Source organism: Anarrhichthys ocellatus, unplaced genomic scaffold (assembly GCF_004355925.1).
Source record: "Anarrhichthys ocellatus isolate YVR2014 unplaced genomic scaffold, GSC_Weel_1.0 scaffold3, whole genome shotgun sequence".
In the NCBI taxonomy this organism is placed as follows: Eukaryota; Metazoa; Chordata; class Actinopteri; order Perciformes; family Anarhichadidae; genus Anarrhichthys; species Anarrhichthys ocellatus.
In genome coordinates, this window is record NW_022280033.1 from 10613402 (window position 1) to 10635827 (window position 22426).

The 22426-nt window shown below is 44.8% G+C and overlaps 2 protein-coding genes across 4 annotated transcripts in view; one reads left to right on the forward strand and one right to left on the reverse strand.

Moving 5' to 3' along the window:
* Positions 1 to 116: 116 nt before the first annotated feature.
* On the forward strand, positions 117 to 10287 carry rrp12 (ribosomal RNA processing 12 homolog). Its single transcript, XM_031876322.1, has 34 exons — positions 117 to 331; positions 1359 to 1582; positions 1831 to 1914; positions 2021 to 2097; positions 2207 to 2312; positions 2398 to 2514; positions 2620 to 2758; positions 2861 to 2988; positions 3093 to 3191; positions 3277 to 3368; positions 3489 to 3600; positions 3813 to 3913; positions 4015 to 4129; positions 4218 to 4360; positions 4467 to 4588; positions 4668 to 4732; positions 4825 to 4987; positions 5109 to 5263; positions 5451 to 5518; positions 5635 to 5728; positions 5845 to 6003; positions 6131 to 6211; positions 6294 to 6399; positions 6494 to 6601; positions 6693 to 6850; positions 6932 to 7023; positions 7637 to 7792; positions 7881 to 8053; positions 8147 to 8254; positions 8345 to 8391; positions 8490 to 8568; positions 9175 to 9242; positions 9329 to 9411; positions 9512 to 10287. The coding sequence occupies exons 1-34, from the start codon at positions 193 to 195 to the stop codon at positions 9612 to 9614; spliced, it is 3864 nt and encodes a 1287-aa protein (XP_031732182.1). The 5' UTR covers positions 117 to 192; the 3' UTR covers positions 9615 to 10287.
* Positions 10288 to 10737: 450 nt separating this feature from the next.
* antxr1d (ANTXR cell adhesion molecule 1d) overlaps positions 10738 to 22426 on the reverse strand; it is a 20739-nt gene continuing 9050 nt past the window's right edge. Inside the window, exons 10-18 of one of the 3 annotated variants that reach the window (XM_031876334.1) lie at positions 20558 to 20656; positions 20339 to 20408; positions 17487 to 17565; positions 17114 to 17209; positions 16995 to 17033; positions 16777 to 16875; positions 16532 to 16696; positions 16328 to 16408; positions 10738 to 12533 (exon numbers count right to left, since the gene is read on the reverse strand). In XM_031876334.1, the coding sequence (XP_031732194.1) occupies positions 12225 to 12533; positions 16328 to 16408; positions 16532 to 16696; positions 16777 to 16875; positions 16995 to 17033; positions 17114 to 17209; positions 17487 to 17565; positions 20339 to 20408; positions 20558 to 20656 (1037 nt within the window). In that variant the 3' untranslated portion in view covers positions 10738 to 12224. Of the gene's footprint in view, positions 12534 to 16327; positions 16409 to 16531; positions 16697 to 16776; positions 16876 to 16994; positions 17034 to 17113; positions 17210 to 17303; positions 17366 to 17486; positions 17566 to 20338; positions 20409 to 20557; positions 20657 to 22426 lie in introns of those variants that run through there. The other 2 variants (XM_031876342.1, XM_031876352.1) reach the window with 2 other exon arrangements.

Genomic DNA, 22426 nt, shown 5'->3' on the forward strand with positions numbered 1-22426 from the left:
TGAAGACGTTTTTGTTATGTTGCGTGAGTGTCGTTTTGTGCTGCACAGCGCCATCTACTGGCAAAGCAACAATCATGGTCAGGTTGGTCAGGCACGTGAGGGGAGAACATCCGTGACGTAATTCGATAAGCGACAGCTTCAACTGGAGCTGCACAGACAGTTGGCAGTAACGGGACTATTTTAACCCCAAAAATGGTCAAATCGGGGAAACTGCGATCTGGGACGGGGTCTAAACTCAAACGGTGGAAGAAAGGACACAGTAGCGACTCAAACCCGCAGACGAGTCGTTATCGGCAGGCTGCTAAAAGCCGCTTCTTCAGCCGACCCACCGGTAAGCTTCCAGTTCACGTTACACGTGGGTCTGTGGCTAGTGCTAACGTTAGCTAGCGGCAGCCATTTAGCTTGCAACTGCCCAGGCTAACTGTATATGCTGCGCCATTAAATGTTCATCTGCAATCTGCACAAGTTGTCAGCGGAAAATCTAACTGCCTATCTTTCTGTTTTTAACCTTCGGTCTGTTGAGACAACGTGTCGCTCAGTGCAGTTGTTGGTTTTACATGATAACAACTGCTGTGTGTGTGTGTGTGTGTGTGTGTGTGTGTGTGTGTGTTTGTGTTTGTGTGTGTGTGTGTGTGTGTGTGTGTGGCCGAGAGAGAGAGACACTGTTTAACTGTGTCGATAAATTAAGATTACTCCATTTGTGCTGATGCTATACAGGCAACGTCACCACCCTGAAATAAACAGCTCCGGCAATAATAATACAACGTTTGTACGTATTTTGCCAGATAAACGCACATGGCTCCGTACTCCAGAACATTACACTTTAAATGTATTTAGGAATACTTCCAGCTGTAAATTGATGCTGTTTACATCCACACATTGGGTGAACAGTTTATGTATTATAGTCTATCTGTACACGATCCTCCAATTTCAAGGTACCCAAATAATCATGTCTTCATATTTAATATTTGGTTGTAAAGCCATGGCAGTTAATGACTGCTGGCCACGTATATAACCCATATACATCACAAGATAGGCCTACTTGTTAGCCTCCTTGGTGAAGCTTTGTCGGGACTGTGCTGCACCAAGCGTCACTTCATTCTATTTTGGGGGGCTTATTCCCTTCAGGCTTATCATCAGCATGTGAAATGCACACTTAGTTGGATCAAAGTTACAATGCAGACTATGTGCTGTGTGATTGTGATCATTATTAATCTGCATTGTCATGAAATGGGGTGGACTAAATATAAAAAAGGTGTGTGAGTGTGTAAACGCTATCATGCCCGTGGATGACTTTCCTTTGCATCGTGTGGCGCTTGTTGTAATGTTGTGCCTCTCTGTCTCCCCCCCGACCACAGAAAAGAGCGACCTAACGGTTGATGCTCTTAAGCTACACAATGATCTGCAGGTCGGTCCGCTGGAGCTCGGTAGCCGTAAAGATGCCCGTATGGAAGAGGAGCCAGATGCGGCTTTTTCAGAAAGGACCTCAGGCACCTTCCTCAGCGGCCTGTCGGACTGCTCCAACCTGACCTTCAGAAAGGTGCAGCGCTACTGGGAGTCCAATTCAGCTGCTCACAAAGAGGTAGGCATCACACCGAAGATAGGTCATTTATTCACAACACCCCATGAATACATAGCTGTATACGGCTGACTGTAATGCCAGCAAACCTCTTGTTTTTAAAGAGTCAAAACATTGAGGGTAGCTCTGAGAAGTTGATGATGACATTTCTATAAGTTGATCTGAGAATACCAACATTACTAACAAATATATACTTGGAAATCCAAGACGCTGAGATGTCCTTGTAGCTGTAACGTTAATGTGCCTCACAGATCTGCGCAGTGTTGGCGGCTGTTACTGAGGTGATCCGAAGTCAAGGAGGGAAGGAGACAGAAACCGAATACTTTGCTGCTTTGGTGAGTGCTGCCCTTTAAATACACAAACATTTACTAAGACATTACCGCATACCTTGTGGTGCGTTGAAGGTGATGGTGAGCCTTGGTGTGTCTGTGCTTTCTGTAGATGACCACACTGGAAGTTGTGGATTCAGCAGAGTCTCAGGCTGCAGTGGCGTACCTTCTCAACCTCGTCATGAAACGGTGGGACTTTTAACAACTTTTGTCGGCAAAATGAAACTCCCATTCATGTCAAGGCTACTTAAAAAAAACCAACTTGTTGTTCATGTTATTGGTGTTTTGTGTTCACCAGGGTTCCCGCTCCGGTGCTCATGTCTAAGTTCTCGGACACCACCAAGGCTCTGATGGACATCATGTCAAAACAGGCCATGTTTGAGACGGCCTCGGCTCTGAGATGGGTGAGTGGGTTTGTCTCCGTTTGTCTTTTTATTTCACTGACCAAAACTGCAGCATAGATTGAGTTTGACATTTGTGCATCTATAGATCCTGTCATGCCTGGCCACTCTGGTGAGGAAGCAGGATGCGTCTGTCTGGACTTACCCGTCTACGCTTCAGGCTTACCACGGCCTTCTCAGCTTCACAGTGCACAGCAAGCCCAAGGTCCGTCTCGCCCGCCTGCTAATAGCTGCCTCACAAGTATTACATGTTGAATGAGATGCTGACATTTGTACCCAGTTTAATTTCATGTCCCCTTTCTCCTCTCAGGTCCGTAAAGCAGCACAGCAAGGAGTTTGCTCCATTCTCAGAGGTAGTGACTTCCTGTTTACAGACAATGCCCCGACCCATCACCCTGCTGCAGCGACCACAGCCAAGTTCTGCATGAAAGAAATGGAGCAGGCAGGAGGTAAGGCAGCTATTTGTTTGGTCTTGCTGTGGGAAGGTAAAATAGTTAATATGAGTTTGTGCAGCAACTTGTAGTTTATGTCTTCTTTGTCTTCCCCCTCAGGCAGCACAGAGGACACCACCACCCTTCATGTGCTGGGTCTTCTGAAGGAGTTGATGGGGACATTTCCTCTGGGAGCTGTCAAGTCCTGCTGTGAGACTCTGCTGCGAGTGATGACACTCAGCCATGTGGTGAGAGCACAGAAACATCCATAGGTGCAGCCAGATGCCCTTTGTTCATCCACATGGATGCTCAAGTGTAGTTCTTAACATGGCTGCTATGTTTCTGACTGTAGCTGGTGACCGCTAGTGCCATGCAGGCCTTTCATAGGCTATTCAGCAGCAAGCCAAACGCCTCAACCCTCTCACCGGAACTCAACGCGCAGATCATCACGGTGAGCGAATACAAACAAAACAAATGACTCAAAATCCTAACGCGGAATGTGTTGTGGAAGCTAATATGTCGTTTCTCATCCTCAGGCTCTGTACGACTATCTGCCCAGTGAGAATGACTTGCAGCCTCTGCTGGCTTGGCTCGCGGTCATGGAGAAAGCACATGTTCACTTGGCGGGGTAATAACCTGATTCCTTGCGACAGAATCATAAATCCTTTCTCGTCATCGTGTAATTGCGTGTTTTCTAATCAGAATAGCCAGTCGTTTGTGGTTCAACCGTTTGTGTGTCTTCGTGTAGTTTGCCGAGTTCTCTGAGTTTGGGTCACCTCCCTCGCCTCTTCTCCGCAGCCATGTCCTGCCTGTTGTCGCCTCATACGCAGGTGGTTTCTGCAGCCACCAATACACTAAAGGTAAAGAAGTGATCCATCCACATTGAGGAACTCAAAGTTGACAGAGCGTGTTTGTCTAGGCTCAGGGGGGTATTTCTGGATTGGGATTAGAGACTGGGTAGTCTGCTAAATAATTAAATCCTCCTAACTCGCTGGGAATTTTACAAAAAAGTTGTCTTTTCCAAAAGAAATGTAACAGTGTATGATGATTTATTTATGTTTATCTGTTTCAGACATTGTTAACTGAATGTGTCGCCCCTCACATGGAGGGAATGGGAATGATCTCTGCCACAGCCTCCGCTGGGAACCCCTCCTATGTCTGCAAAATGTTTCGGTAAGCTCCCTAACTGTTAACCAATCTCAGTCTTTCCCCTTCTTCTACGCAGCGACTACATGTAAAATGCTCATCGTGATAATTGTGGCTGTGTGTTTCAGTATCGTAGAAGAAGGATTGTCGTATCGCTTCCATGTCTCCTGGCCATTTGTGCTGCAGATCCTGGGTTGCTTCTATCGAGCAGCAGGGAAACAAGCTCACCCCATCATGACCAAGGTATAGACACACAGACATTCGTAGATCACTATGTGAGGAGAGCAAGTTCACAGTTTGCCTGAGTCTCTGTGTCGTGTCCTTTTGACAGTCCCTGCAGTCTCTGGCAGACCTGCGCTCCACTCCTCATTTCCCCTTCAGCGGTGAGTTGGACCTGGCTGTAGGAGGAGCTGTAGAGAGCATGGGGCCTGAAGTTGTGCTGGGTGCTGTGCCTCTCAACATCACCGGCTACGAGTAAGTGCAAATACCATGGAAACACACACACATGTGATGGGGAGCAGTCTTCTTGTCATTATAGTGGTTTAACTGACTATGTTTTGTTGTTTTTTTTCCCCACCAGGGATGACTTGGAGTTCCCACGCAGTTGGCTGATCCCGGTCATACGGGATCACGTGAAGAACACTCACCTTGGTTTCTTCTCTTCTTACTTCCTCCCTCTGGCCTCTACACTCAAGCAGAGAGGTAAACGTATGCGTGACGGTCCACTTTGATGCTGGATTCACTGTTTATGTGTATTAACTGATGACATTTTGTGTTGTAGCCGAAGAATTGGAGCAAGCAGGACAGAAACTTGAGGCCAGAGTCTACCAGACATTACAGATACAGGTTAGCTCTACACCGACTTTAAGTTTGTATTCGGAGGAAAGAGTTCCAGTGAATGAGTTGTTAAGAGGCGCATGTCTGTACTTTTCTTTCAGATTTGGACCATGCTTCCTGGCTTCTGTACATGTCCTGTGGACCTGCTGGCATCCTTCAAAGGCATTGCCCGCACACTCGGTGTGGCTGTTAATGAACGGCCGGACCTGAGGCTCACAGTGTGCCAGGCTCTACGCACGGTTGTCAACAAGAGCTGCTCCACCGGTAGGAAGACGCACGTCTTCACACACACACAGAGAGAGAGACAACATATAAAAACTGCTGCTGCTACTTCCTCTTGAATCAAATGATTCCAAAACCGTTTGCGTCTGCTTAATGTCTGTAGAGGAAGAAAAAGCTGAAGTGGGCCGCTTCTCCAAGAACTTCCTGCCCATCCTTTTCAATGTGTACGGCCAGCAGCCAGCAGCTGGAGAGTCCGGCACCTACAGGATGGCTGTGCTCGACACCATCAAGGTCTACCTAACTGTTACCGAAACACCGGTCAGTTAAGTTTTCTCTCATACTGCTGCAAAAATGTTTGTTTACATAATTTAACTGGTATTATAAGTCAATACTGAGATGCCGAACACTTTGAAGTGTGCCGGGAGTGGATGGCTTGACATTCATGTATCGGGCCATCTTTTTTCTTTTGTGCTGGTGTATCACTTATCAAGATTTTTCTCCTCAGATGATCGGCACGTTCCTGCAAAAAGCCACCGACAGATTGAGCAGCACTGACACCACTGAGTTCACAAGGTAGGACATGAGTATGGATCTATTGCTACAGAATGATGTCTGCCTTTTTCAGTTCTTTATGTATTTTAGAATCGAGTACATTTCATTATACTGACTCTTACATCTCTACCGCTCAGGCTGTCAATGATGGACCTTGTAGTTGCCATGGCTCCCTCTGTAGATGAGGTCACCATGACTAAAACCTTTGAGCTGGTTAAGCCATATTTGGAGGTAAGAGTATAAAGATTGTGCTCAACGGCATGTCCAGTTATATTTAAAAGCTTTTGAACCTAAATATCTATCATTTTTGTCTGTTGGTGTGTTTTTTTTTTTTTTTTTTTTCCCAGACCAAAGAGCCAGGCATGCAGAAGAAGGCGTACCGTGTGCTGGAGGAGATGTGCGGAGGAGAGAGCGACGAGTGCAGATCGTTTGTCGTGGCTAATCTGGAAACGCTCAAAGTCGTGCTGCTCGAAACTCTGAAAAATGCCTCCTCACCAGCAAAGAGGGTGAGACTGCTGTGTAGGGAGAAACAAAATAAAGCCGACATGAGATGGAATTGTATATATATCTTTATTTACGGTGCTGTCTGATTATATCTCTCTATTCTATCCATCTTGTTCTGCTCTTTATCAGCCGAGACTGAAGTGTCTGATCCACATAGTGAAAAGGCTCAATGAAGAACACAAAGACTTTATAACGACACTGCTGCCAGAGGTACAAACACCAATACGTGCTTGCAAACAAACCCAGTGAGTACTGATAGCTGCCATTTTCATGAGATTGTTCTCTTTGTCAGGTGATCATTTGCACCAAGGAGGTGTCGGTTGGAGCGCGTAAGAACGCCTACAGTCTGCTGGTGGAAATAGGAAACGCATTTGTCCGCTTCTGTGGGGACCCAAAAGGTAAGTCACCCGCCTTCCTCCTTTTGTGAGCAAGTTTCTCATTTTGACCGTTTTGATTTTAAGTATAATAACTGAGTGTCTGTCTCTGATCCAGATGCCATGGATCAGTACTTGGTGTTCGTGTACGCAGGACTCACCGGCTCCGTCACTATGATCACCTGCACAGTGTTGGCGCTGACTCGACTGGTGTTTGAGTATAAAGGTAAGTCTGCTGGCTTTCACTAATTTCCTGTTGGTGTTCTAAATGCTTGTATTTGTGGAGTTGATTCAATCTGGTGCTTCTTCTTCTTCAGACGCTATAGATGTGTCCACCAGGGAGCAGCTGCTGCACAATGTGTGTCTGCTGCTGACATCTCGTACCAGAGAGATTGTCAAAGCCGCCTTAAGCTTCATCAAGGTCATCCTCTTCATCATGGACCCCAAGACGCTGGCGTCACACGCCACCGTCATGGTAGGCACCGGCATTATAGATGCTGTACTATAGGAGACGGTTGTGCCCTCATTTATTACAGAGTTCACTCTCTGTGTTCAGATGGAGGGAGTTGGGAACATCAAAGACGACGTGAGGAGGCACTTCAGAACCAAGCTGAAGAACATCTTTACCAAGTTCATCAGGAAGTTTGGGTAAGTGCTGGTTTCCTTTACTCCTTTGAAAGACACGATAACAATCAGCTGGGAACCATTCAGCTAACAACAACAAAGAACAAGCAAAATGAATGCATGTAATCATGCTCTGTAAGTGGTTGTGGACATATGATGTGGAGCCTGGATAACAAATGTCTTTCTCTATATTCTAATAAGTGAACGGAGTTGATTTGTGATTGGGACCTGTTATTTGATCATCAGGGATGCATCTGATTTATTCTGGTTAGTTCTAATAATGCTCGTTTGTCTGCTACCAGTGAACCAAAACAGTTTTATTGTAAACACAGCTGATTAAAGCGCTGTGCAGTGAAAGTATTAGATGTTAGTATGCTAACGTTTACCAAGGGGTGCTTTGTTTAATAATGGCAGCAGCTGTTTCACCCAGCTGACTCCTAATCTGATTTTAAATACAGGTTAGGCTAAAGATTGGTCATAATCAAGACACTACTTACATGCAGACAGTTGTGCACTGGATGTCTCGACGGCACCAGATGTCTTCTGTGGGACATTTATAACATCACTTCTATATGTTACAGTGTTGTGCACTGAGTGTGTTTTTGTGCATGTGTCTTATTATCTGCTGTATTTCCAGTTTTGAGCTGGTGAAAAGCATGCTGCCTGCAGAACACCACAAGGTCCTTGCAAACATCCGCAAGGCAGACGCTCGCACCAAGCGGAAGAAACAGGCCGCAGAGCAACAGGACGACTCCGACAGCGAAGAGGAGGGGCCTAAAACCAAGAGCCAAAGGTAGGCCGTTGTTCCCCCACACAAAGTCCTGCTTTTCCTCATATATTTTACCCGTTTGCTCTGTTAACAAAACGCCTGTCCTCTCTAGTATCGAGGACATCCTTGCAGACACAGACAGTGACATGTCAGAGGATGAAGGGAAGGCTCGTAATGCTCGGAAGAAAGCAGGCAAACCGCACAAAGCTCAGGCCTGGCTCAAAGAAGGAGAGGAAGACGACCCGCTTAACTTCCTGGATCCCAAGGTTTCCCAGAGAGTGCTCGGTGAGCCTGCATTTTAAATTTGTCAAGACAAAAAAAAAAGCTTAATACATCCTGTCGAGGTATTTGTTAACATGAGTTATTGTTGTTTCTCAGCCACCAACCCAGCGATAAAAAAGAGTGCCACGGTTGCACACGGCTTCAAGGTGACATCAGACGGACGGCTGATCATCAGAGAGGATGACGAGGAGGATGTCAAAGACGGTAAGAGGAGTCCTGTAGTTAATCCAACCGTCTTGTACATTTTGTTATGTCTGAACAGACTGTGACAATAACTTATAACTTGTCCTACAGATGAGGGAGAGATGAAAGATATCCTAGAAGAGGCTGGAGTCAAGAGTGTAAGTACTTGTACATGTGGCAAAGTAATTATGTAGCTGTAGAGACATTTTTATTGCTGTTTTTCATTAATCATCTGTTTTTTTTTAATCCCCCTCAGAAAAGGTCACAGAAACGAAGGTTTAATGATGACAACTTGGATGAGGACATGGACATTCAACCCCAGCTAAAATATAAAGGTAGGACTATGTTTGGGGGATAATAACATTTCCCTACGGACGATATTGTTTTCAGAAAAACAAAGATGTACGAATTTATCGTCCAAAAAAAAAAATCTGTCCAGAGAAACGCACATGGATATAAATATCTATGGAGTGGAGACGCATATATTGCAATACTCCAATAATAGAACATACTGGGATCAATTAAACGGATCAATCAACTGTTCACTGTTTATATTTTGTTGCTAAATTTCACACGTTTTTATCTACGTAATATTCTGCTTCAATCCATGTTTGTTGGTGTTTAGACTTTAAAACTTTATTTTCACTGTAGTCAAAAACAGTTCACCCTCCTGTATTAACGGTGCAATCAAACAGCACCACAAATTACATCTATATAAACACAAAACAAGACGTATGCTAGAATGTTACTACTTTATTTTTGCACCGCATCAATGCGATGCGGCTCAGTATGTAGAAGGAAAAAGAGAGGGACTGAATATTGTGCAAAATTATTAACAGGTGTTACATAGTTGAATATCGTAGACAATAGAGGACCATATTATCCTGGCCTACCAATAACGTGTTGTGATTTAGACTAATCGGCACATGTTTTCCTCTCAGCTGGGGGCTCGGGTATCCACAGACCTCTGGGAGGAAGAGAAGACACGGGAACAGACTACAAGTCAAAGGTGAGTCCGACAGCATGCAGGAACACGCACTGCAGGAGTTGCTGCTTAGAAACTTAAGTTCTGAATGTCTGTTCTACATCTCTCAGAAAGGAAAAGGAGACGTGAATAAAAAAGGAAAGCCTGATCCGTATGCTTACATCCCTCTGAAGAAGGCCCAGCTCAATCGAAGGTAAACACCATTAGAGTAGAATTTCATAAACTTCCCTCACAAGGAATTGGTTTGCCAGAATGTCGGACGCTAACTTGTTTTATTCTTTGTGTGTGCACAGAAAGCGTGCCAAGCTGCAGGGCCAGTTCCAGGGCATGGTGAGAGGAGCCCAGAAGGGGGCGCTGTCTGGAAAGAAAATGCAGAAGAAAAAGAGGAAAGCCTGAAGAACGTTCTTCTGTTCCTCAATGGACTTTAAATGTGATGTGTGTGTGTGTGTGATGGTGTGTTCATAAACATACTAAAATGTAGACATACACCTTGGATGTGTGTGTATGTCTGTGTGTGTTTCTGACAGACTGTCACTGAAGGTGAAACCAGTTTGTTTTTAAACTGTTCCAGCTTTCAAAGGTATCTGTCGTCATACAACTTTGTGGACCTTCGGCCGTAATCTGTTGGTTCTGTATCAGATAAAAAAAATCCCCCACTGTTAAAAACAGCGTTTTGACTGCTTGTGAGCACCCACAGCGCACCTCTGTGTCTGTCTGCGGCAAATCTCACATTCTGCTGCAGCAATCTTCATTGTATTTTGGGTGCCCAGTTTAGCTGCCTGTTGAAGGTCCTCTGGTGGTTGCGATGTCTTACACTTTCTCAAAACACCCTCTTCTGCCCGTCTTATGTCGGGTTCACACTGAATGCTGAAGCACATTTCCCCGCTCCAGTCAACGAGCAATTCTGCTCCTGTGTTTGTGCGCACATTGCTGTGTCTCGCCTCAAGTCAGCTGCTGATAAGCGGGCATTCGGCTTAGTGAGCTACATTTTGTTTTTAACAAGGTTGTATGAGGTGTATTATACGACGACTTAAGCCAATTGCAGGCATTCATCGCCGCTTGTTTTTGAGATTGAAGTGTGTTTTACGACGCAGCCCGTTGGTGTCTAGACGGATGGGATGGCCAACTGTGGGCTGTATTCATTCAATCGCATAATACAGCAGTTGTCCTTGCAGGTCCTGGTGGAGATCTGTACTCTAATGAGAGCACCTCTTTACTTGAGGGTACTGTAGACTTCTGGGCAATTGCCATGGATGCAAGATTTAAGTACAAATTTGGAGCTGATTTTGTACTGAAAATTAAAAGCAATATTTTCTTTAACAATCCTTACCAGAAACCCTGTTATCTCTAGCATGTGGTTGTTTTTTCATGTGACAGTGTAACTTCAATGTAGCTCCATAAAGACATTGAAAAAAAGAAGCTGTAGGTTGTTGTGCAGGGTGAGTGTACATACCATTAGCCCCGTGTGATTCCTTTCCCCAGATGGATTGCAGCAAAGTGAGTCGTGTAGCGACCTCCTAACTGCTCTTTTGTGTCTGAGCACAGTGTGTCAGTCAGTGTTTCTGAGGAGGGGAGCAGATGTCCTGGACTGATTCAAGACATACTCGGAGCCGCATCCTCCGCACTGCGGTTAAATGTACGTTAAGTGGCTCCAGAAAGTGTACACACTTTTTTGTTCTTTATTTATTTATTATGGTAATTTAATACATACAATAAACCGTAGTGCCAAGGGGAAAACATGTTTTTAGAAATTGGGTTAATACTACAAGTAAGTGCACTGCAGGGCTACTGCACAAAAATGGAACAGAGTTACATCTGAGCCCTGATGTGCTCCAGAAATATGACTTTTAATAGACTCTAAAGCAATTAACAGTCTTGGAATTTAATATTAATTTCACAGGCTACATAAATGTCATGGATAGATTATTAGTGTCATTAGTGCAATTAGTTTAATGAAAGATTATTGCTTATAGAGGAACCTATCACTAAATGTTGCATCCTGCAATATCCAATTAACTAATAAATGTCATTAGGTGTCTGAAGCACTGACCCCGACGTGTTTGTAAGCTGATTCACAATGACTGTGCAAAAAGAAGTCCTCTTGAAATATAAAACCATACTATTTAACACTTTTAATAACTATGAAAGAATTCACTGCCAGACAGCACATAAAAAAAACAAAAACATTTTGTTTATTGAAGACCGACACAAAAGGTTAATAAAGAAATAATACAAATGATCATTTCAGTCAGTAAATGCAGTACAATACAGACTTTCAATGCAATCGTTCACTTGATGCTAATAAGACCACAAATACATCAGATGCCATGCCGGAATGCTGCTTTATATCCCTCTTGATATTACCCTCCCTCAAAGATTTGAGAGCCCAGAAACCCACCTGACACTAAATAGAAAACAGACGCAGACAGGGCTTGTACTATAATAAATAAAATGTGGAGAAACTGCCCTGCAGTTGCAATAAAATCACTGAAAAATTAATTTGGTTAAAAGTAGTCTGATTTGTAGGAACCTAAGAGTGTACATTAACAAACCAAAACATAGCTGACATTGTTGCTCTCATCTTTCACTACATGCTGTATTTTTCACCACGTCCTTGCTCAACATTATTATTCTCTACCAACCCAAAGTAAACTATTTACCAGCATCACTCAATCTAACTTTCAACAACACCTAAATCCTTTTTGTTGGATTTCCAAAAAGGATTGCACTTCCTCTTACCACTTAAGTCAACATAACATCTAATACTGTACATACAGGTTTAATCGAGTTACTACATGTTTATGGTTTTTATATTTGTTTGTTTTTATCTAAAAGCTGATTCTGATATCAGATAAATGTCTTTTTGCTGTCCAGCAACAAAGCACAGAGCTCCTGGCCTCTAAGATTGTATGCCTCTCTGTTGTCTTTAGGGTGAAAGTAGGACAAGGGTGTTTTTATTGAATGAGTTGATGTATCAGTTGTTTATTGGAGGCCCCTTCTTCTTTGTCAGAGCCTGGGTGGGGGTCGAGATGGCGGGGGTCCTGGGGGCCCCGGGGGTGCACGAGTTGGGGGTGGACCTGGAGGTGGTTGGACCACGGAAGGGGGTGTGCGGGAAGGTGGCGTGGTGCGGGGCCCTCTCGACGGAGGCTTCGTACGGGGGACAGAGTTGGAGACCAGAGGTCGCTGTTCGGCGGGCGGAGGAGAAGGAGGAGGAGGAGGCGGCAATGGAGAGTGATGTGTGCGAGGAGGAGCCTGGTTGTTTGGGGTGGACTCCCCATCCCCATCTTTGACCCGTTGGAAACTAATACAGCGACCCTACAACACATGCAGGTGGAAGAACGTTAAACCACAACTACAGATAATCATTTCAATGCAGAATACAAATTAAAATGCAATGCATCTTTTGTGCAAAGTCAATGAGCTTCTAAGATCCACCAGTCAAAACGGTTTGTGTGAGTCTTTGCCCAGCTCGGCTGACAGAGGCATGTGTGTTTGAGGCCCCGGAGGGCACACAGAGCTGCTTCTGTCTTCTGTCCACACCTGCACTACAATAGCTGTGATGCTAGCAAAGGCAGGCACTGAGCAAGCTATCACACAGACACATGCTTTTGCAGTCTGTAGAGTTCCCCATTCCCTTCCTCTTCTCTCGGAGCCTCTGCTGTGCCTCTCGTGATGCAGAACATAAAGTGGTTTATGTCTCTTATGTGCTTGACTTGTTGGAATGTAAAGGAGGGGTTTCAATATCCCCACAATAGTTAACAGAGGACCTTTAGCGTTTAACATAATTTACAAGTCGGGGAGAATGGAACGCTACTCTTATTGTTCTCATTGATGGTTTTCCTCTCTGTCCCCTGCATAGCATCCTTCTGTAGACACACAAACAGACACACACACACACTCTTGTCTAGCTCAGTCAGTGTGTGAAGGATGGAGGGTATAGGTCTCTGTGTCACCAACCCTTGGTGGTCTGATTATAACACCTTATTAAACAGAGAGGCCCTAAAGTCACACAGGGGCCAATAAGAGGACCCCAAGCAGCAGTATCTTTGTGACTGAGGGGGCTATTGTTTGAGTGTGTGTGTGTGTATATGAGGGCCGCGTAATTGATTGGGGGCAGCCCGGTTGGGGGGTGACTGCTTCGGTCTTGTCGCCAGGCCGCGGTGAAAAGCCCAGTTTGTGAGCAGCAGAGCAGCAGCACATCACCAGAGAGAGCATATGGACACAATGAGAACAGAAGCTCATGAATATGAGTGTGTGTGTGTGTGTGTGTGTGTGTGTGTGTGTGTGTGTGTGACTGTAAGCATGCCTCCACCAGAAAATATGGCCTGAATGAAACCTCGGCCTCATGAATAACAGAAACAGGGAGAGAAAGGTTAAAGGGCTGGCTGCAAGAGAGCACCAAAAAAAACACAAGATTGGTGTTGCAGTGGAAAATTGGCTTTTTTTTCCCCACTTTAAAGTAGATGATATGTACATACATGAGTTGTGTGAGAGGTCATACATGTGCCACTTGTGATGGTCAGTCTCCCTGTGTGTCCCTTTGGCTGTGATGTCTGTCGCTGCTTTACTTCCCCTGTTGACAATTCAAATCTCTAAAAAACACCTCCAGCATCCCTCCTCACACCACTTCGCTGTCTAGCCTGTTTCTCCCTCTGAGCCCCACGACTTTACACTCCCCATAATAAACACAGGAATCAGACACTGTTCGTCCGTTCACAGAGAACTGATGCTCACACACATTTGTCACAATTCTAGTAAATAAAAACGCGCGGAAGACAAGAGAGCGAAAGACGCACATCTGACCTGACAGCCCTGACTGTCACCTTGCATGACATTACAGCGATACACGTGTGCTCAAAAGAGTCAGCACACTTCATAGAGTTCATATGCTGCAAATAACAAAATTCCACAGTAACATTTTTTTCCAGAATCAATAGGACAATCTGATGAAACCCCCCTGACTCAGGTCGGTTGTACTTTGTAGTCTATAGCCTATCGGTTGGGAATTTGGGCTGGAGATAAGGAAGTAAACCGTTTTCACTGGAACAACTTTCAACAGAAGGAATTTTCATTAAAAATGTCAGTTACATGAAAACTGAGCAAACTCTGTCTAAAAAAGAAGTGATATGGTTGAAAGCTCCAGAACAAATGAGTGAGTGGTCTTTGAGTTGATATTTTTTTGTCCTCAAAAACACAAACTAAATTCCATTCACCTTCACTGTAACACTAAAACTGTCTGCATGGCTGGATACCACTCGAGGTAAGTGATACAATTTTGTTTGCTTTTGTAATTTGGGTGAATTGATTCAGTTTAAGTGAAGTGACTGGGGATAAAGGGGGGAAGAGGGTGAGGAAGGAGGGGGTGCTGCTGTGCTCATTTGTGGCGCCTGCGTGTGAGGACGGAGGGATGGTGGCAACCCTCTGCTCTGGTCTGTGCTGTGTGACGGGCCCATCAGAGCTATGAGCTCTGGGGACAAAAGAAGGGAATCTCTTCTGTCACAATATGGCCCGTGGCCTTTCAACTCCCCATCTGTTTATGTGACGCTCAGTCGGGAGAGCTGATACACACGTTGCAGTGACACAGACGTGCACGCGCGCACACACACACACACAGTAGAGAGAGATCAAACGCATACAGGCAGTGTGGCAGAAACTGGCAGCCCCGCTGATGGCCGTTTGCAGAGGCAGTGAAGTAGGAGTAATGTGGGGAGAAAGCAGGGCGAGCTCCTCCTGAGCTGCTGGTTAACAATCTACATTGAGAAGTCTGATCAGCGCTAGTTATCACTGTGCTTTTTACCATTTTGTTGGGCTATTTGTCATCCAGCTCTGCCGTTTGTCATCCAGCTGCTGTTTCTTGCTTTTGCAGAGATGTTTGACATTACTACTGTGGGGAATCTAGATCTGCGCCTGTCTTTTTTCAACATAAAAAATCATTGACGTCTTTCATGTTAGATACGGCTATTAGCACAATTTCTAAACAACTATCTGCCTTGCAACAAAAGTGTTTTTTTTCCTCCTCATTGCTTTCTATGTGAGATAATGACTCGTGAAAGGAGTTGAGGGGGTCATTGTTGAACCAAAGCCCCACAGAAAGTGGCTGACAAAGACTAGAAGAACTTTTGCCCCGACAGAGAGGAATTGTTCTGCTTAGAAAAAAAATCCAAGATGGAAAGAAGGGATAAAACCATTGATGGTGAACATTTTTACAGACTCCAGTAGACACACACACACACACACACACACACACACACACACACACACACACAGTAAAGATGAATCATGTCACTCAAAGAACAAATCAATACATTTTGTGGCCTCCGCCATGTGAGGCGACAATGAAACCATTTACAACGAAGCAGCTGTTTCACCATGACAACCAGTATGATGATGAAAACATGTCGGTCGGGTTATGGGATGCCATACACTGGGTCAAGGTTAGATAATAGGGGCCACTTTGCTCTCTCTTGTTCTGCCACAGACAGTGATGTCATGATTTAGGACTGTTCAGGAGCAGCAGTCGTGGCCAGTAAGATAGCACGTTCACATTTTCAGCTGAAATAAAACCTCATATGACACAGTTTTTTTTCTACCGGTATTATCACTTGCAAGTAGAGATTGAGTGTGTAACATACTATTTGGAAACCTGATAAGACCCTGTAATTTTCTAGGAGTCTCGGGGAATCCTCATGGACAGTAGTCCTTGTGCGTGAACAATGGCAGCTTTGAGAGAGAGAGAGCGGTATCAGTGGCTCATTGACTCGCTGTTTGTGTGTCAGTGTGCATGTAGAAAATCAGTACTGAGCTGCTGTGTTGAGAATTGTACATGTTGCTCAGTGACACGTGTTGTCTTTATGCAGTGTGACAGACAGAATGCAGATGTTCCATTGTCCACATACAGAGATGGAAAAACACATTCAAACCTTGTGTGCCATCCAAGTCATAAACAGCATTTAGGTGGTTTTTACCCACAGAGCAATCCCCCAAAATTACACACAATTACCAAATTGTAGTTTTGTATCAGTCATCGTGCCCGTTTGTGACGCATACGATTTTCTAGTCATGTTTTAGGTGAAAAGAAACATGTGACTGCAGTTGAGTGTGAGGCTCACCTCGTCTCCAGGATGTGGTCTCATCAGAGATACCTGGTCGTACCCTCTCCTGAACAAAGCCCACAGAGCATCTAGCTTCCCCTAGAGGACCGGAAAAGGAAAGAAATGAAGGCAAAAGGAAATAATTAAAGGTACATTTTCAAATAAAAACCACAACCTTAAATTTACATTCAAATGTTTATGTTAATTGCATAAAAGACTAACCCTGATGGGGGAGTACCACCTCCTCTGCTGTTGGGGGCGGCGGCGTGGTTTTCGAGGCTTTGGCTCATACGGTTCAAATTCCTGCTCTGGCATTTTTACAACTGCATTTTTAGGTTTGTCCAGCTTCGCACCTTCCTCAGTGGACCCTTTCTCCCCCCATCGCACCTAGGAAAGCCTCGTTTATATTGATATGCTTTTGAGCGTTGAAAGTATGTGTGTCTGTGTGTGTGTGCACATGTGCATACCTCCATGCGTTTGATGCCACCCACTCCTCTTCCTCCATAGTAGGACGCATCCACTGTGGGCCACCTCTTCTTGGGCATCCCGTCATCATCATCTGAGTCCTTAGAGTGAAACTCAATTACATGACACATATCCTTCCAAACATACTACTATTAATTATTACCACGAATACTCTCATGTCAGTTACAACAGTATGATGAGAGAATAAAACCAGCCTTACTGGCTCTGGAGGAGGAGGGGGTGGAGGTTGTTTGATCACCTGAAGATTGAAAAAGAAATGCCATGAGGGAACCAAAGATATAGTTAACAAACGACTGATGATACCAATGTCAAACGTACCAAAGTGCAGCAGAGAGGCCAGAACCACCACATCAGCAGAAGAGCCAACAGCAGGAACACCACCAGCAATGATACTAGCACGATGGTGCCGTCGAACTGCACACAAACACAGAATGACGGGATTCAGATTAAACCGGACTAAAAGACGATGGACGAGAGAAAGGCGAAAATGAAAAGCGAAAGTACTCACAGCCTCCTCTGATGACAGACACAACAGAGGAGACCTCAGAGAGGGAGGAGAGAAGAAGAGGACTAGAGAACCAAGAGAAAATAAGAAGGTTGAAAGAAAGTTTATTCAAATAAGGCAGCATGCCAGAAGGAAATTATCATCATGTGTGATAGTGCAGACTTTATATACTCAGGATGTACTCACACACTCTGTAGTAGTGATGTGAACGGAGCTGGTGATGTAGGAGAGGCCCTCATTCATGCTCACCTGCAGGTAGATTACCCTGAAAAAAGACAAACTGGTGACTGGTCTTATCGTCCAACGCAAAAGAATTCAACACACATCACACGCTTGAGTGTACATATGCTTGTGTGCACACATTCGCTGTTTCCTTTCGGCTACTGTACAAGCTTGCCCTGAGGTGGCAAACACATTCCTCCATCTACTTTGTCCGTACTTGCTGCCTTATAAGCACACTAACATGCTGACATAGACACAAAGCCAGCGTCTCTAAAGAGGTCAGGGAGTTCTCCACCCACAGAAGGAATCTCTTCTGTTTGGATCAGACCCAGACCTCTAATGTGGAAACCACAGACAGCTACATTACTTCTTATTCTCCAGTATTCAGTGCTGATATCTTCAGCTATAACTGCACACAGATAGGCAGGCCAAGGACAACAAACAGGATGAAATGTTTCGTTTTTTGGTTTGATAGATTGCGAGGTTGATGGAAGCAAAGATTGTACAGGATTCAGGTGTGAGCGGAATATTTAGTTGACAGGTTATTCATGAAGCAAAATAAAAACAAGACATGTAAGCTAAATAGATGTTTGAGGGTGGAAACATAGGCCGCTGGATTGGAAAAGAATGGAGAAAGGCTTCTTGTGCTGTTCTTATGGTTTGGGGGGGAGAGACAAGGGGGGCATTGAGCTCTGGGTTTAGATTTGAGGAGGGGGCGACAAGGGGGAGGTCACTGCTGGGGGGGGGGGGGGGTTAGAGGAGAGGAAACAGAATGGGGGATGGTAGGAGGAGGGCCTTTCCTGTTCTACATCCCTTCAGCATTGTCCCTCCCTTCTGAGACCCCCTCTTCACTTCCTCAATCACTGACTCTGTTTTCGCCTCCTCACCCTCTCCTGTGTCCTCTCCATACCGCTGCAGCTCGTCTCATAACTCATGTTGACACTGACTTCAGAGAAGGAAATTGGCGGTGCAGGTGCCACTCTTCTTTTCCCCTACTTCTTCCCTCCCTTCTCTGCCCCCCCCTCCCCAGTATATGGTCAGCCCTCCTCTCAGGCAGGCAGGGGACACGGTGCTATCAGCTCCTCTCTGACAGATAGATCTCAGCCCCTATCAATCATCAATCTGCCCAATATATATGTCTTTGCCCTGTGTGTGTAGGAGGGGGAGCTGCATCCGGAAGGTTCCCAGTCAACACAGATTTGTGTGACGGCAGCGTCAATGACTTCATTATATGCGACAAGGCTTGGGTGGAACAGGAGGTGAGTGAGGGTCTTTGGGGTTTGGGTGAAGAGGTGATGCTGGGAGCTGGAGTCCCTCAGACCTCATGTATAGGCTTTACAACCCCCAAACAGAAAGCAGTTCACCTATAATGTGATCTGACATCTTCGGGCCGCATCTAATGATTGTATACATCATTGATTAAGTCTGGTCAATGAAATGGCAGAAATAAGTGAAAAGTTTGCTTTGTAATCTGTATTACGAGGCGATCCCTACACTATTGGTGAAATCTGTCCATTTCCTGATGTGTGGGTGGGTTCAGCTTTATTTCTAGGTACACAAATCATATTATATATACTGTATATATACAGTATATATAAAAATGATGAAGCAATGACATTTAGGACAGACATGGATGTAAACTGCAACTTACGAATAATGAAAACACCTGTCCAGCCTGCACAGTGGCATGCTTGCCTCAATTCATATTTCCATGTTCCACCGCGGCCCAGAACTCATAAACCAGCTGTTGGCCTCCTCTCTGGGCCCGTCAGCCATTCACAGCTGACTTCCTCTTTAGGAGCACTCAGGGTGTTAAAAGCAGTGCTGTCTCTGCTCTGATGGGCTTCTGTTACATGTAAGCATAATTCCTTCAGGCTCTATTGCATTGTGTAATGATGCTCCCAGTTCTGCTCTGCTCTTAGCAGTAGCAGCCCAACTGGCAACAACTACTGCTGGATTGTGAATTAGGTGATTTGTTGCCGTCTTTTCGTCAATCCTCTGTCTGAGTTAAAATAAAAATGATATGTGTCTGTTATAACGTGGGAATAAAATAATACTGTAGATATTCCTGCCGCCACAGTGTGAAAACAAAATGTCTTCTTTCCACATCTCTGAACAGCAGTTAACCATCAAAGCAGTACTTTTCACTGGCAGACAAGACAAGCTCAAAACACGCTTGAAATCTGAGTGACAGCAACAAGACAGATGATGACTGGGAGGTGTCTGAGGCCGCAGGCCAGAGTGTATAATTATGCACTGGACTGCAGGCAGCGGGGACGGGAAGGCTGCCGGGCCTCAGTCCTCTCCGAGTTCAGCCCACAGCATCGCTCTGTCTGCCCTGCAAGGAACTTATGCTCTTCATCACCAGGAGCAAAGCCGGAAGCCCTCTGAGGAAACTTTACACTGCCCCACCGACTCCACTCACACTTTCGCTCTCCCAAAGTGTCAGACAGAGATTGGGATACATCACACAACACGTCAACACACAAACACATACACACACATACACAGTAACGAAGGTCCTCTCCAGCAGGCTCTCATTAAGTTGTGTTCCTGGGCTCTACTCCTGTTGTCCCCTTGTGATTGGTGTCTGGCTTCGTTAGCTGTGACAAACACTGATTGATCACAGACACTCAATGACTTTGGCCCTAATTTGTTCAAGGACGGCAGTCTTTTGGTTTAGACACCAAACTTGTGTGCAGCTGGCAAATATCTGGGCTCAGAGTGTTACAGCTGAACATGGAGAGTTTGGCAACTGGAGTGATGACTGAGAAAGCGTGTTGGGGTGAAAAGGCAGTGAGAGCCCCGCAGCTTACCTCCCAACCTCCTCTACGACAGGAGCAGGGCAGAGCAGGAAGGTATCTTCTATTCCCGCTGGTCTCTCGTCTGCATAGGAAAAAAATAATACCACATTATAAGTCTGAGAAATTTAAACACGGTTCCCACATTCTTCTTAAATGCACAAGCCAAACCAGGATCCCATGATGCATTAGTGAGTTAGCTTGCGTGTGCTTGTGTACGTTTGCAGAACTTACCCACAGTGAGCGTATCATTTAGTTTAAAGCTGCAGAGGACCTGGTCAATGTTTCTGGCATGGAGAAACCCATTGCCTCTCACCACCACCTGGAAACTCTCTTGAGACAAAAACAACGAGTGCAGGCACCATCAGAATCGGTTAGCTATATGCACACTCAAGCATCGCAATGATAGGATACATATTTTCAGCTGTATGTGAGAGATGCATAAGATCAAAATCGGTCTTCTATTTTAGTTTGAAGTAGAAGAAAATTTCCGGTATACCCTTATGTTGAATGCTGGCAGCCATTCTCTCTCTCTGACGTGCTCAACTTAAGCAGGAGAAACTTGTGCATGCCTCATTACTGCTTGTTTATATCTGTGTGCTTATGCGTGTATGTGTGGAAAGGCCATAATAAGCTCCAATGGTGCTAATGCTAAAAGTGCTGCTCTTCACAAATATGTGCTGTGCAGTAGCCAGAAGGTGTGTGCGTATGTGTGTGAGTGGTGTTGACCTTTAGTTTCCTCCAGGCACTGTTAAAGCGCACTGACAGAGGCTTGCCAGCATATGCTGGAGTGTCTATGTGGCTGCTACCCAGCATATGTTAGAGAGCGGGAAAAAAACACTTGCTTAAAAACATGCCTGCAGGCTGACAACAGCACAGCACTGTCAAAGTAGGTCTGACCTTAACTATGGCACCTTAAACACATGTCTGTATGCATCTGTTTGTAACGTGGTGTACATACTGTACGTGTGCACTGCCTTTGCGTTTTTGTAAGTGTCTGCATTTCTTCAGTATGTGCATGCATGAATGAGTGCAGGCATGTGTTTGAACGTGCATATGTGTGTGTGTGTGTGTGTGTGGTCTCTGTCTGTGCAGTGAGCTTTCCTCTAGCATTATCCTGGTTAACAGAAGTGAACATTTGCCACACCTTTAACATTTAAAGCTCCAGCGTGAAGATCACTGGATAAAAACATCACAGAGTGTGGGTGTATACATGACAGTATTTGCCTCAAAGGTCAGACAGGCTGAAGAGCCATAAATACAGATACACCAACGTAGGCAGAGTGGAGGAAACAAACACCACTTTACATTTGCCTACACATCGACATATTTACAGATGTTGTGACATTTGTTTAAGAGGGCAAATTTGTCGGAAATCCAGGAGAAAAAGGGATGAAGTACAAGACAAGGGATAAGTTGTATATATTTCATACTGTATATGATATACAGTAGGTATTGAGATAATAAATATGACTAGACATTGCATTGGTTACTATTACTAGACAGTGCAGTTATCCAGCCTCAGAAAGATAAAACCATCTTTAACTCAAATTTCTAATATCCTGGAACACAGCCAACCTCAAACAACTGCGTCCATCTGCATGTGTGTGTGCTTATTTACAGATGTTCAATGACATGCAACTTGTCAGTGCTGCTTATGTCCTTTCCTCAGCTAGCCTCAGATTCTACATGTGTATTCACACACAAACACAACCCAATTAAACCTGCATCTCATTACAGCCAATCATTTACTGTTCACTATGTCTTCTCCCTCCTCCTGTCCTGATTCTACTGTAAAACATAATAACAATACATTACAACTATATAAAATAATATTATACAACTTTGTGTATAATAATTTTATAATTTTCATATTAACTGATGGTTTATGTGGTTTGTAGTTTGCAGCCACAACAATGTGCAACTTATTTGGGGGTCTTAACACTAATTATTCCTAATGCTCAGTGCCGTGGCTGCTTTAGCAGTCGTCCCCCTTTCACACAATGTTACCATCAAACAGCATGAGCTGCACTGTGACAGGGCGTATGTGTGCACGCACACACACACACACACACACACACACACACACACACACACACACAC

Bases quoted from the DNA above. Each gene is read 5' to 3' on its own strand.
- rrp12 (XM_031876322.1), top strand. From the start codon at position 193: ATGGTCAAATCGGGGAAACTGCGATCTGGGACGGGGTCTAAACTCAAA. The intron at 3,914-4,014 runs GTAAGCTCCCTA...TGTGTGTTTCAG, and splicing joins TATGTCTGCAAAATGTTTCG to TATCGTAGAAGAAGGATTGT. The intron at 4,988-5,108 runs GTAGGAAGACGC...TAATGTCTGTAG, and splicing joins CAACAAGAGCTGCTCCACCG to AGGAAGAAAAAGCTGAAGTG.